Consider the following 15302-nt stretch of genomic DNA (forward strand, 5'->3'; position numbering starts at 1 on the left):
GTAAATTCTACCCTCTGGGGCTGCTGCGCGAGGCTAGTGTGACCACCTGTGCGTGCTTTGGGACGGTGGAGCGGCTCACAGCAGCACTCGCTGCTCGTTGGGGACAGTAACTGCAGAGCGACAGAAGTCAGAGTCTCCAAACACGAGTACAGTCTCCAATAACACCAGAAAAAGATGCTAGATTTGTCGCTAGTCGTTTTTAACAAAGAAAAAGTCACTAAGAGGATTGGAAAAGTCTCCAGATCAACTCGGAACAACGGAATGAAACTTGAAAAATGCTCCGGTGGTGGTTTATATTTCAAGATCGCTGATTCGCTCATTTCGCTGTCAATCAAAAAGGGATTCAGCCTCAGACAGATCATCCAATCATCATGCAGAAGCCCAGCGTCCAGGCCAGCCGAGGCCAGCCCACTGCCCCATAGACCCCCAGAGACGCTGAGCGTCCGATGGGCGGGACAAAACCGAGCATTTATCCAATGACTGTCTAGTTTCGCTGCAGTGGAACAACCCACTCTATGCTTCCCCATTGAAGTCTTTGGACGCTGAGCTTCCACTGTTTAATGCACTGTGACGCTACGGGAATGAATGAGAAGAAAGTCGCGTCAGTGACCTGTGATAAGTAGCTGATTCTGAACAAAAGTTGAACGCGTTCTAGCGCATATTTAGTCAATGAAATGTAAACACAACAGTACATATTTGACCACTTATTTTTTGACATTTTAGGGGAAGCTGAGCTTCCCTTGCAGTCTTAGAGCAATCGCCACTGATCCATTGGTACAATCAAGACAGGATGGCAGAAGAGATACATGCACACCAATTCAACTGATCTGGACAGCCACAAAAAAGGTTCACAGGCTGAGATCAATGTCAGAAAATGTCACAAAAAGAAGAGTGCTCAAAATGCTCAAAGCAAACATTTCAGTCCTTGACTATCATCAGTGTTACTGACATGAGTGCTTCACAGAGCAGATATAGACACAGACAGATCACCACCAGGTGTGATGAACTGTGTTACGATCTTTGTGTGCACACCACAAGATTTCTCCACCGAGCCCTCGCCGACAGAGCCCCAGATAACACGGTGACGTCACCAAACTACGTTTTTTAACTTGGACGACACATCGTAAAGGCATGGATGTTCTTCCCAGTGTTGAATCAGATCTGCCTCCAGGGCCTGGGTCCAAAATCAAAGCGCTCCCCGTGATCCTGTGGACGCCGCCATTGTTGTTGTTGTTGCTTGCCGGCTTGTCAGTGTTGCCAGATCTTGGGAGAGAAACAAGCAACCAGGGCTATGGAAACAAGCCCAAAAGAAGCGACTATCATGCGTTTAAATAACTTATTAGACGGATATATATAGAGAAAGGTGACGTTTCGAGAGCAAGCCCAAATAAGCAACTCAACTTTAGAAATAAGCCCAGAGTCGTGGCTAATAAGCGGACCTGGCAAGTGGCAACCCTGCGGCTTGTCCTCACATTTCTTCTGTCCTCCTCCTGCGTGCTGACGTGGGACGTATCCCGCCTCTCATTGGCTGATGTTCTTTGTCAGTTATGTCACACCTCTCCAGTTTTCTAGCATGCCAGATATCCAGTCCCAGTCTCAGACGAGGGGGCGACTTGCTTGTATTTTGGTCTTAGCCACTCTATTTCATCATAAACAACCCAGTAATGGGGCTCAAAGTGCAAAATACCGGACTTCTCCTTTGACACTCCATATTGACATAGTGTTCAACTAGCCTGTAACAGAATAAACAAATTCTTGAAATTCAGTTGTGGCTTTTGTTTTAGTGCGCAACTCCAAGACTTTCAGTTGCCCCATCTGGCCGGCCTTGTGAAAAATTTCTAGGGGCGCCATTGTAATTACAGTGAAACTGTAAATTAAAAAGAAATAATGAAATTCTTTAAAGGCAGAGGAATTCATTTTGTCAACTGCATCGTACACTTCACTGTCTTCACAATTACAGCTGCTCAGAGAACATTAATGTTCATTAGGTGAGAAAATGAGTAAAGGGCAGAGTCGGTGAGGGAAGTCCATAATAATAATGATGTGACTGACAGTTTATGAGTCCAGTGCCACAGTCTTTAAACTCTACACATCATAAACAACTGTGTGTTCAGTGTGCCCTGCATTGCCACATTCACTACAGCGTGTGATACAGTATTGTGATGATCATGAATGGAAAGTTGTAGAGTCCGCTTACTGAACAATGGCTCCTGCTGCTGTTTGACATTTGGCAGAAAGAGCAGCTTTTCAATATGGATTATTCATCAGCGGTTTGATCCTCCACTCAAATGTCACCACAACAATGCCCGCGACTTGGCAGCAGCGTCTGTCTTTCTGCAGCTCCGCGGGGTGAGGAATTGGCAATAATTACCACATCTAATGTGGCCTTCAGAAAGATTCAGACTTTGTGTTCAAGCACTTTTGCTCCTCAAATTATCATCATTACCATTTTGTGGAAAAGTAAAGGAAGAAATGAGAATCTTGGTGTGCGCTGACTGATGATGTGTTGTGAATAAGTTGTACAGATGCCTAATGCAGGAAACGTGTGAACTGCTGCAGCATAACATGGAGCCTGAGTTGACTGATGGGTGTAACAGACCTGTGGCCGTAAAAGAAAATATCAAATGCGTTTACTTAACATGTAGCTCAACCCCAGAACATGTCGCTAATCAACGACCTGCCATTCATAGAAACCTAAACTCCCCTGATATTTCATAACTTGTTATTTATATGGACAAGACCCTAATGAAAGCATGTTTTCAGCTGTAAATCTCAACACTTATTCATATGCACTGAAAAAGCACCACCCTTTTCCTGTTTTGTGCCAAAAAATTACCTGTCTTTGTTTTGTAACGGCAGAATCTGACCTAGTGGCAGATGATTTAAATTAGATTTTTTTTTCTTTTGCATCTTTAAACCTGGATTAGTTTAACTTTTTAGGCACTTAGAGTAAGACAATAAGCTGTGACCACAAATCCGTTGTTAGGGATGGGCATTTGAAGTGACTTCCATATGTGAGTACTCATTAAATTATTGTGGAGTGCTCAAGTACTTGCAGGGAAAATATCTCACATAAGACTAAGAATGTAAATGTGTGGTTGTGGACTTTCCACGTCAAGATACAATGTGCAAGGTACCCTAGCTGTGTTGGTTGTTGATGGTCTGGAGCGCCATGTCAAGTTCTACCTGTTACATACAGCATCTGTTCTCAAAATACACCTTGGTTTTCACAGGAAATGTACAATTTGCATACAGTCTCTTTCAAAATAAACGCACTATGTTGGTACAACACTGCAAATTGACTGTTTTTTTCCTTCAACAACTAACGCACGTGGTTGGGTTTAGGAAAAAACAATCTTACAATCTTACAATCTTATGGGAAGCAAACACCAGCCTTCCAGGTGAAAGTCGGTGACCGTTGGACCCATCCACCTCCCCTCCTGCCCACTGTACTTGGACTTTTATTGCCTTTACTTTCATTGTTATCCTGCCACATTTCCCCATGATGCTGCCACACGCCACTACAATAATGTTGACGTGAAGGGATGCCTTTTTTCATCGGTGTCTGACACCAGAAGTCACTGATCAAACAAGCATCGAGCTGGTAAATGGTCCAAAAAAACTCACTCCAACACTGAAACAGCTTGATCCAATATCAAATCTGATGCTCTCACTCAAATAAGAGCGCTATTGTAAGTGCTATATTGTAGGCAACTGAACTGGAAGCAGTTGTTCGGTCTAAAAACATCAAAAATAGTGAGAAATGAACAATTTCCCAGACTGCAGAGTGACAAAGTTGACATATTAAAATGTATTGTTTTGTTGAAGGTGAATCTTTGTAATCTGTGCTTGAAAAATTAAATTAAAAATTAACTATCAAAATTGTTTCCATTAATGCTTTTAATCCACTTTTGTTTCATTGATCTTTTCAGTCGAGTTCATGGTGTGTCATCTGAGATCAGTAACCGTTATATAACCATTAAACCTATTCAAAACAATCCCCTAAGCAGGAGCTATACAGTTCCTCCCTGAGGCAGCAGCATATTAGAAACAGAGAGATACTATTATATCACCCTAATTTGGACTTACTTAACAAGAATGAATAGAACTTTTCTCTAAATTTCCTGTTGTAATGTATGGAATGGGTAAACACAGCACCGGGGCATGCCCTTATTGGATCCAGCTGTGCCTGGACAGAGGTTGCTGCATTCAGCTGGCCTCAATTCCCCGAGACATGGGAGTAAAACAAAAGGCTCTGTGTTTATCAGACAAGAGTTCCCATCATAAGAGCAAGTCATGCAAGACTCCATGTGCTATTCTCAAAGTTCATATTTGGAGGCCTGATATAAAAATAGCAAACATGAAGGAATAACCTAAAATTATCACAGTCCATCAGGTCTGTTTGCTAATCTGAGAAATGGCAGCCACAGTCAGAGGAATAAATCACCGCTGCACTTGGACCGTGCACAAGCAAATGTGGCTCGTAAATGCTCTGTCAGCTAAAGATGATTCATATATGCATATGGTATGGGGACACTAGTTACATTGTCACTGTGTCTGCAGGAAAATCCTCAAATTTCCTGCAGACACTGAACTCCTAATATCCATCATAATGTCGGGGTATACAGGCCAGCTGACTTCTATTACCCACCACTGGTCTGGAGTAAAAACAGTCAAAAGCGTCTATCCACACCTGTCAATGGTTAAAGACGGGGTCCAGGATAGCAGTCATATGTGATGAGTGGAAGAAAATCAACTCATAAAACACTAATAGAAAAACTTGCCTCCGGATCTCCTTTGAAAAAAAATCAACTCTATTTAATTTCTCTTTCCATCAGAGCTCATTCACGGTTTCCATGAAACAGGCTTTTGGCCTCAGTGGTGAGTGGAGGAAGGTCTTTGCTGGGATTAGAAGGAGACTCTTGTTGAACTGCTGTCAGGTAGGAAATCGGTCATGAAATTGTGGTGCTCTTGCCCTGAGGCGCAGCGTCCCATAGGCCAACATAAAAAGGGCTCTCCAACATTTTCATGCCGAGGACCACCGGCATATCAGACCACAAACACCTGTCTGTCCCAAGGAACCAAATCTGGGAAAGCTTTACATAACAATAACGTATGTCTCTCCAGCCTACGTAAGAAGGGGAGAGATGGATGCTGGCAGCTATCACTGACCCGCTTCCTTCAATCATTATGCATTGAAGTATGAGTCAGGTGAAATTTTGTCTCCTATTATCAAAAAATGTTGCTCAATGTTGCTCAATTACCATCATCACAAGCATAGTAGTAAATTTTGAGTCAGTCTCCTATACCAGTGGTAGGCAACTATGCTCCAGAACATAGATGCAATTATAACTAGACACTGAACTCCAAGATGGCGCCTATTCATTCCAATGGAGTTGCTCCTCCGGCACATATGCCAAAACGTTTCTAGTTTCCAGGTTTACTTCAGTATGCGGCCGACTGAGTATGCACTGTAGTGTTTCTCCTGCTGGCCCCGCCCACAAGTTCCTGCTTGACTTAGACTTTATGTCACAGATTTTTACATCGCTTTTCTCGGCTTGACTTAAGTTTTACAATCATAAAACCACTGTGGCTCAAAATTTGACAATATAAAGATTTATAATGAACCTTTTTGCAGTTTGAGGTGTCCTGTCTATAGTTTCATAGATGTCCCTTTTACAATGGTGGTCTATGGGGAAAATGCTTTTGAGCCACAGGGGATTTTGTCGCTGCAGTACCACGAGTGACCACTGGGAAAAATTTGCTGCAAGGATGAGCGTTTTTGGCGATCTGCTCTACAGCCTTCTGTGGCTTTTTACCTCTCTCCAGTGTCCACATGTGGCTTTGACAAAAGATTATATGGAAATTAACCCTACATGAATCCTGTGCAATTCACCAAAACCGCCTATCCAAAACATAAGAAAAGTAAAAGCTGCTCTTGTTCTGTATTTAGTACCTGCACAAGCTTGGTCTCATTTAGTTTGAAATAAACACAAGAAACTTTGAAAAAGTGATCCGCACCCAGTGAAAATAGCCTATGACACAGCTTACCTATGTAGACCAGTGAGCAGTGATAACTAACATGTCTTTGGGGTCATCAGGTGGGAACCTCCCTTCATATAGTTGGTCCCGCGACACCTTCAGGAGGCTAGACCGTGATCTCTGGCATCCCAGATTCAACCCCCTAATGCCGGCTGTCACTGCTCCTCACCACAACACAACAACCCTCTTTTCCACTACCACTGCTCCTGCAGTCAAAACAGCATGCCACCTTCAACATACCCTATCTTACATCTCCCTACAAGCATGGTATTTCAAATATATGGTCAATAACAAAGAGACGGGGAAAAAAGGGATAAAGAAACTAACTTACAAACAAATAAGATCACCTAAGATGGCCGCCTGGTCCCAAAGAGTCTCAAACAGGCCACACTCACACCTTATATAAGCTTCCTCTTCCTGGATATCTGCCTACTGGGAGAGGGAAAATGGGCTGGGAAAGCAGAGTAGGGGAGGAACGTCAATATATATAAAAGGTAACACTCTGAGTTAACTCTCTCAAGTTAGATTTAATAGGTGTTTCCTTCATTACAGGGCCCAATTCTGTTTTGTGGGTCCAGACAGATATTTTTTCTTTAATAATTTAGTAATACAGGATGCAGACTCCTTCTCTATACTCTGTCCTCATGGTGTAAATTCTCATTAGTGCATCAAATCCCCAGTTGAAAATAGACCCCTACAAATGCAGTTCATACTCCCATTTGACCAATATGAAACTACAGTGCCCGGCTGTTTTAAAATATATTGAGCCTCTCTTCAGTAAGAATGAATATGATCAGAGCTCAGAGCCAGAACTAATACACTGTTGGTTCAGGGCCGAGAGTTAAATAAAAATAACTCTCAAAGAGTGTATTACAACCAGCAGCTAGTTTGCTTAGCTTAGGATAAAGACTGGAAGCAGCTTGTCTGGCTCTGTCCAAGAGTAACAAAATCCACAGCATCTCAGCACCAGTGTAAAAACACAAAGTCATTGTTTTATGAGGAGATACATGCTGAACTTTCTCTTACTTGGCTGTGAGCAGTGACTTCCCAACTCCTTTTGAAGCTGCAGTTGGTAACTTTTATTTTAACTTTTGTCCTATTTACTGAAATGGTCGCTTTATTTACAGAGCACTAATGAGACAGATCATCTGTGAAAAATCATACTGGTCTGCCTACGCTTTTGCCTTGTTGAGCTTCTAATGGCACTACTGCATGTGACTGAATACAAATAGTTAAAGCTAAGAAGTCTCCAATGGAGCTGTCAGTCATGTCAATCACTGCTCGTGAACTGGGCTGCACTCATTAAATATAAATGCTGTTACTGCATTGCCTGTTTCTCACCTCAGTTTTTTTCACAACCATATTTTAGTGTACTGTTTAGCTGTAAAATGAGAAAGTTGGCCCAGTCGGTGGGCGGAACTCTGGTCGACTACTTCCATCCACAGCAACCAGATCACAAACTTTTCATTTTACAGGTAAACAGTACACTAAAATATGCTTCTAAAAACATTTGAGGTGAGAAATATGCAATGCAGTAACAGAATCTTGATTCATATTTGAGCAGCGCTGCCGAGTTTGACAAGCAGTGATTGACGTGATTGATAGCTGGGTTGGAGATTCCTTAGCTTTGGTTGTTTCCTACACGCCAGGTTACATACTAGCAAACACCATTACTAAGCCAACATTTGTATGTTGTGTCCATGTGGGTAGTAAATGAGCTGAAAATGGGCCCTATATGGGACTGTCCATGAGGTGGCCCCATGCCAATTGCCCATATGGGTGGTTTTACCCAAGTGGGCCCAAGATGGGATGCCCATTTCGGGCCTATACCCACTTGGTACCCAGGTAGCTGTGGCATAAGCCATTTGGGGCTCACTTGGGTAAACCCACCCATGTTGGCAAGCTATTATGAAACTCGTGCACAATCCCATATGGGGCCCATTGTTCAGCTCATTTACTAACCACATGGGACCCACATACAAATGTTGACTGGGTAGCGGCAATAGGAGTATTGGAGGGCTATGTTTTTTTTTTCACAGAGTGTCTATCTCATATATTTGTTGCAGAATTTCAGCAAATATGACACAATTTTACTTTCACAAAGGTTATCAACCACAGCTTTAAAGCCCAGTATGTTGTTCATACACTTTGGCTTTCGTTTGGATTCAATGAATGTGTTAATTTGTGAGCTTTAGGTGCTGGTTGGCATGTTTTGCTTCCTTTTGATGGAGCTAGGCTAGCTGTTTTCCCCCGTTTTTAGTGTTTATGCTAGGCTAAGCTAAGCAGCTGCTAGCTGTAGCTTCATATTTATGAGAGAAATATCACTGTCCTCTCATCCAATTCTTTGCAATAGAAGCATACAGTATGTCTAGCAATACCTTTAAACTATTCCTCTTCTTGCTTCAGCTCCCCTGGTATGCCTTCAAGAACACTTGGCAGTCCCTGGGCCACAGTTTGAGAACCACTTCCATAAGCTGCTGCAATAATCATTTCAAACACCATGAAACTTTACACCCTAGATTGTAGATCTTCCCCTGCGCTCCTCCACAGACTGTGAGGACATTGCCCTTCTTGTCTGTGAACTAAAACTCCTGGTAACAAAAGCTCACATCCGACGTAGCTCAGACAGGTACATGGGAAGTGCTCTTTCAAGGTGGTGAGCTCCCTTCCTTCCTGGCCCTGAGAGGACGAGCTGAGAGGGGGCTCTGTGTGAGGAGGAGGGATCCAGTTGCAGGCGGCTGAATCGGTGCTCTGTTGGGTCTCCCCTGGACACTGTCATAGCGTGTTTGCTGAAGGCGGGTCAATGAGGACTTTCTTTGGCAGAGGAATTTCACAGCACACGACAGCGCACACACACATACACACACACACACACACACACACACACTGGAACCAGTGCAGCCCTGCAACCCAGATCTCTGCTTCTCTGGTGAGAACGGAAGTGGATGTTGGTGGAGCAGGAGGTGAAGGAAGGCTGTCACAAAAAGCTGGTTTAACTTTTCACTTGATTAAATGAATTGGTCATTTGTTGTAGTTGAAACACGTCCAAAATATTGTACCATAGTTTGGTGGGACTTAGTACAAACAGTAGGAGGGGTGTTTACTTTGTAAATTTTCATCTGTCAAACAGATTATGCTGTAAAAAATACACCTCCCCTCTTACAAGACATGACATTTATTTCAGAAAGTGACAGTTTATTGGCAGAGATGATTACATGAAGGGCCTTTTATGTGACTCAGCTTCAAGTATACTCATTATACAAAGAAAAAAATGCTCTGGATATCAAGGTTTTTTTTGGTTTCTAACCATTTCAGTTACAATTTTGTGACCAATAAATCAACCAGCTGACATTAACTTATCACATAAGTTACAATTATACATCACCACACATCAGCAGATAAGTAACAAGATATTAACGTGTATAAATTTTAAATACATGTTTGTGATATTTTTTTAAAGATTTTTTTGAGGCATTTTTAGCCTTTATTTGATAGGACAGACAAGCATGAAAGCGGGAGAGAGAGAGGGAGTGACATGCAGCAAAGGGCCACAGGCTGGAGTTGAACCCGGGCCGCTGAGGCAACAGCCTTGTACATGGGGCGCCTGCTCTACCACTAAGCCTCCGACACCCCTGTGATATTTTCACAACAGAGTTGCTATTGCGCACTTTGTCCACAAGAGAGCCCTGATTAATTCGACAACTCAAGGTCCACTAACTCGCTTGCTGTGGAGCGTTTTGACCACATCACACAGTGTTTATCACAGTTCATTGTACTTTAAGTATTCAAACTTCAAAAAATTTGGATCATCTCTAGGATTTCTTATTTATGCCATCTTTAGAACTGAGTTTGACAGTTTGTTTGCTGACCTTGCAATGACGACTGAGCAAACCCTGTTCCTTAGATGAAGACGTGTGGAATCGAAATCACCAGAACTTGTGAGTGCAAGTTGACCTGAAATTGATTCCCAGCTGCTGTTTCCAAGGTCATGACTGAACTGTTTAGCTCAACTAACTTACTTTCTTCTTAGTATTTTCATTATTAACGAGAACATCTGTAAACAATTATGCACTTCAGTAAAGTTTTTTAAAATGCTGATATAATCAAAACAAACATTCATTCATTTCCATAACCGTTTATCCTGCTGGGAATCGCAGAAGGGCTGGAGCCTATCCCAGCTGACATTGGGCGAGAGGCGGGGTACACCCTGGACAGGTCACCAGACTATCACAGGGCTGACACATAGAGACAGACAACCATGCACATTCACATTCACACCTACGACCAATTTACCGTGGATTCCGAAGAGACGGTTGTGTGTGAAAATCCCAGTAAATCAGCAGTTTCTGACAGACCAGCCAGTCTGGCACCAACAACCATGCCACGTTCAAAGTCACTTAAATCACCTTTCTTCCTTATTCTAATGCTCAGTTTGAGCTTCAGCAGGTTGTCTTCACCATGTCTACATGCCTAAATGCATTGAGCTGCTGCCACGTGATTGGCTGATTTGCTTTTTGCATTAACAAGCAATTGAAGAGGTGTACCTAATAAAGTGGCCGGTGAGTGTATATCGAACCTTGAATTAATAAAATATGAAAAATCAAAAAATCTAAAACAACAGCAAGGTTTAAAAGGAGTTTTTGGTGTGGTGAAAGTTTCCTGCAGGTGGGTGTGGGGTGGACTGAGGGGGCTCAGACTCATGGCCCCCAAATTTTAAAAATTCTCGCTGCAGCCCTGAAAAGACTCCAAAAGCAACAATCTGATTGTGTTGTGTCCCTGCTTCCCCCCAAAAGACACACCTTCAGCTGAAGGAGCTGAAGCTGCACCGTCTCTGCTTCAAATCTGTTTTCCCTCGATGTCAGCTGAGGGCGACAGAGGGAGGTGTTCCCCCTTTCCCGGTTCTCAAGATTTTTCCTCAGTCCACAATAAACTTTCATTTTGGGAAGCGAACACACACACATGCACAACACACATACAACGGCGGTCGTCATCTTATCCTGCATCGGTTCCCCGTGGAAAGCTGCACCAGACTTGACTTGACGCTTTATTGTACTTTACAAAACGCGCGAGTGGAAGAAGGAACAAACACAAGAAGAAGCGCACAGGTGGAGCTCTGCGGAGCGTCTTTTTTTAAAAAATCTGGTGACATCTTCAAGAAGCAGGAGGCTACTGGGACAAGAAGACAATGACAGACAGCATCCTTGTCACTGTTGGGTAACCCTGCAGTTTTTGAGTCGTTGTTTGTGTTTTGGGGTTGCTTTTTTGGTACGTTCACTCCGCGCGCGACCCTCAAGGAACACCTGGAATGGAAAAACTTTATCTGCCTCGTCTGGACTGTAGTAAAAACTCCCAAGAAAGAATGAAGTAACCGCAATGGAGCCGGACAATGCCCCGTACTCCAAACTCAAAAGCACTGGAGTCGGGGGGTGAGTCGATTCATTTTGAATTTCAAACTAAACACCATTTTTCCGTGTGTTTGTAAGGGTTATCAAGTTCAATATGGAGTCATTCATGTGCTTGTGAACATCACCTGCATCTAAATTAGTGTCTGTTTGACAGTGCAAGTCGTGTCAAGTTGTAAGTAAGTTGTAATATTATAAACAAGTAGTCTTATGCTGATTTTTTGTAAATATATTCAGTGAAATAACACAAATGTAATATCCATATCTGGAATATTAAGCAGCCATAAGCTGGGACAGGTGTTATACTTTAATGGGTTGCAGGACAGCTTATGGAAACAATTTTTCTCATCTCTTCACACACTTCAGTGGAAGCCAGTGTAGCCTGCTGTACTGCTCTTGAAGTAGTGTCTTTGCAGCTTGTACCAGACCGAGCTGCCAAATGATCTGGGACTGATTTGAGGGGAGATGTATGAGAGGAGGAGACAGTCCTCTCCTCCCCTTTTCTCTCCTCCCAGCTGTGCATCTCACTCAGCTGGTTGGCCCGGCTGTCCCAATGGGAGGGGAAATAAAAGTCAAAATGTTGCATCATATAACCACTGCTGGACATATGAAGAACTTGGTCACAAACTTGCACTGTACAGCACAGCACCCCCCTCCTCCTCCTCATTTTATGTGTTTCTGCTAATGCCAGTGTGAGAGCAGTGAATGGGACGTAAAGAGAGGAAGGAGGGAAACTTTTAAAAGCTTCAACCCAGCAGTCAGTGTGTCAGCGGTTGACCAGTGGCTTCCTGTGGCTCTCAGGAAACCCGCAAATGTAATAGACTTCCTGTAACTGCGTTCATTATGGCACTTGTCACAGAGCCTGGTTCACTTCAGACATCGCTTCCTCGAGGTCCAGTTTCACACACTGCACACGACCACATCATTAGCTCCGAGAGAGTAAAAGCAACATTATCCTGGTGATAATGACTTCACACTCATCAGAGATAATTTAACACCTTTAGAGACATTTCATCTCTACGTGTGAGCCATCGACACCTCCTTTATCACCTGTCTTGAGTCGTAAACGTCTCAGGAAAAATCAGTGGTGTAAAAGTAGCCGTTTATCTGCTGACGAGATGATAAATGCCACAGTAATCATGTGAAAACAGAGATGATCTAATCGTAGTTTGAGCACTACGTGGTATTTTATGAGCCGATCAAATTGTGCACCTGTTTTAGCTCCATGAAACCCTCTCAAACCCTGCCTTCAAAAAGGTTATAGCAAAGTAATGTGTTGGAGATAAACGGTGCCATTGATGTGTTACATTACTCTCTATCTTTCAGTCAGGATTGTAGGTTTTAAGGTGTGTTTTTCTTTTTAGGTTTGTCAGTGGTGGTCCTGCGGGAGCACTCACCTAGCTCTGCTGAGCAGTAGCTTATCTGGTCAGGCAGTGAGATGAGACAAAGCTTGTTGTCTTGAAACAGACGTTAGACTCTTTGAGCAAAGCAGAGATGCTGCTGCAGTCGATGTGATCGCTGCAGGAGCTGGGAGTTCAGGAGTTTATAGCAAATGAGTGTCAAGAGTTTTAGTGTGTCAGATTCATCTTTACATGTTGGGCTATAACTTAGATGTGTTATGCAGCTTCTGGTTGCGACAGATGATCTTGCTTTTCTTAGTTTCATATCCTTAGAAATGGGAATTGATAAGATTTCTTGATACCAATTATCAGTCCAATTCTTTATGAATTCCTGATCAATTCCTGTGTGGAATAAAAGTCGACCCAAACAGGTTTTCGGCGTCAATGCAACAGTGACACAACCCTTTCTCCCTCCCTGTGCAGCTGAAGGGGCGAGCTGATTGATGAGTTGAGCTCACTGTAGCCTGATAGCTAGCTGCAGCAACAATCTGTCTGTCATCATTTGAAATGGATGAAGTGACAGAATATTTGTACAGCACTGGTTTTCATTTACTTTTTCCTTGTCAAATAAAAAAATCTGCCAAGCCTGCCTGAGTGGCGTTAATGTTATTATAACACAGGACATTTTGCCCTCGGTAATGGACGTGCTGCTCGGTCGAGTAGCAGTGGCACTCGTGCGTAGATTATCAAGTACATGGTATTCGTGGAATTTAAGTCCATGTTGTGTGGGAAGATGTTTCAGCATTTTGCTGGTGTTTCTACCTTTACTTGGAGAGATCATTTTACGGACATTACAGCAGCACTGGTGTCATCTTTCTTGGTGAAATGAAGCCACACTTTGGACCTGTCTTTCTCTCTGCCATGACTCCTTTTTGTTGCAGGTTTCCAGGAATGTAGACACATGAGTTTGAGGTCATTGTTTTGCAATGTGCAACTGTCCAAAAAACATGCTGCCATTGCTTAAAGAAATTGATAAGCTCAGAGGTATACGATGCCAATGGATGGAAGATTTGGAACTGGCTCTCAACTTGGAACTGATTCCCATCCCTAATCATTATTAAGACTTGACTGAACCCCGGGGTGGGGGGTTTGGACCTCAGGGTGGGGGAGCCCTATTGTGTGGAGTTTGAGTGTTCTCCCCGTGTCAGCGTGGGTTTTCTGAGGGTACTCCAGCTTCCTCCCACAGTCCAAAGACATGCACGTTAATTGGTGACTCTAAATTGTCTGTAGGTGTGAATGTGAGTGTGAATGGTTGTCTGTCTCTATGTGTCAGCCCTGTGATAGTCTGGCGACCTGTCCAGGGTGTACCCTGCCTCTCACCCAAAGTCAGCTGGGTGACCCCTAATAGGATAAGTGGTTATGGAAATGAATGAATTAATGAATGAATAAACAAATGAAAGCATAAACATGTTTTTAGCTTGTGATCAGACAAAGTAATAGAATAAATGACAAGATTTTACGGCTCTGGTTATCTTTGATGGGAATTGGTCATTGCTTTTGGAATTTTAGAGACTAAACAATCAGATCATACTTGAAATATTAATGACTTGTAAAGGACAACCTCCCAGATTATCTGTGCCTTGAATGTCTGACATTATTTTTCTAACCTTTTGCGTCTTTCTCTTTAGGAGAGTTCTCATTCTTTGGACGATACTCTGTTGCACCTGCTCTCTGAGGCTAGCACAAGCACAAGGTAAGCCACTTTAGGACAAGGGTGGGCGAAGGTAGTAATTATCTTTTCACGCAAACACAGGTAGCGTTATAATCGTGCCTCAGAGGCATTGTGGAAAAGAGGAAATTAAAACTGATTCACGGGAGGTTGGTGACACTTTCAGGTATGCCCTGCGCACTGCACCTCGGTGAGACTGTTCAGATAAACTAGGTCATTTCATCATTATTCAAAGTTGAATCATGACAGAACGCAAATTGAATAAAGAAAGTGAAAATAACCACAGTCAGTAATTACATTACCCAGACACCGGCCCCTTGTTGGGCCCATGTTTATCCAGGGATTATCTATGACTGATGTGATCAGCATCTACATTTTCCATGTGCAGCCTGCTCAGCTGCTCCTCTTTCAGCATCACTGTTTGATCTATCAAGGCCAAAAACTCTGATTCAATATGTTTACTCTGCCCTGGAAAAGATTTTAAGTCTTTGTTGGAGATCAGCTGCTCTGTTCTGCCCCTGGATGTTGTGTGCTGAGCACTTGAACTTGATTAGTTTGAAACTGCAGACGCCTCTCTCTCCCATGCAAATTGAGCGTGAGGTACATTGCACTCTGCTCTCGCCTCACCCCATACTCTCAGTGGAAACATGAAAAAGTAGCTTAAAGTAGGGCATTCCTCGTACATATCACACAACTCTGAGTTGTTTTGGGCGTATATTTTGATAGATTTAATTGGAAATGGCTCAATGAAAGTCAGTATCAATTTCCACGACAAACCTCTCTCTGATG

The 15302-nt window shown here is 43.0% G+C and overlaps 1 protein-coding gene across 2 annotated transcripts in view; it reads left to right on the plus strand.

Moving 5' to 3' along the window:
• The first annotated feature begins 10946 nt into the window (after positions 1-10946).
• Positions 10947-15302, plus strand: part of col27a1b (collagen, type XXVII, alpha 1b) — a 115693-nt gene continuing 111337 nt past the window's right edge. For both annotated transcript variants that reach the window (XM_050051534.1, XM_050051535.1), the window contains exons 1-2: positions 10947-11468; positions 14473-14537. In XM_050051534.1, coding sequence (XP_049907491.1) covers positions 11416-11468; positions 14473-14537 — 118 coding nt within the window. In that variant the 5' untranslated portion in view covers positions 10947-11415. The remainder of the gene's footprint in view (positions 11469-14472; positions 14538-15302) is intronic.

The sequence above is a fragment of the Epinephelus moara genome, chromosome 8, assembly GCF_006386435.1.
Source record: "Epinephelus moara isolate mb chromosome 8, YSFRI_EMoa_1.0, whole genome shotgun sequence".
Lineage (NCBI taxonomy): Eukaryota > Metazoa > Chordata > Actinopteri > Perciformes > Serranidae > Epinephelus > Epinephelus moara.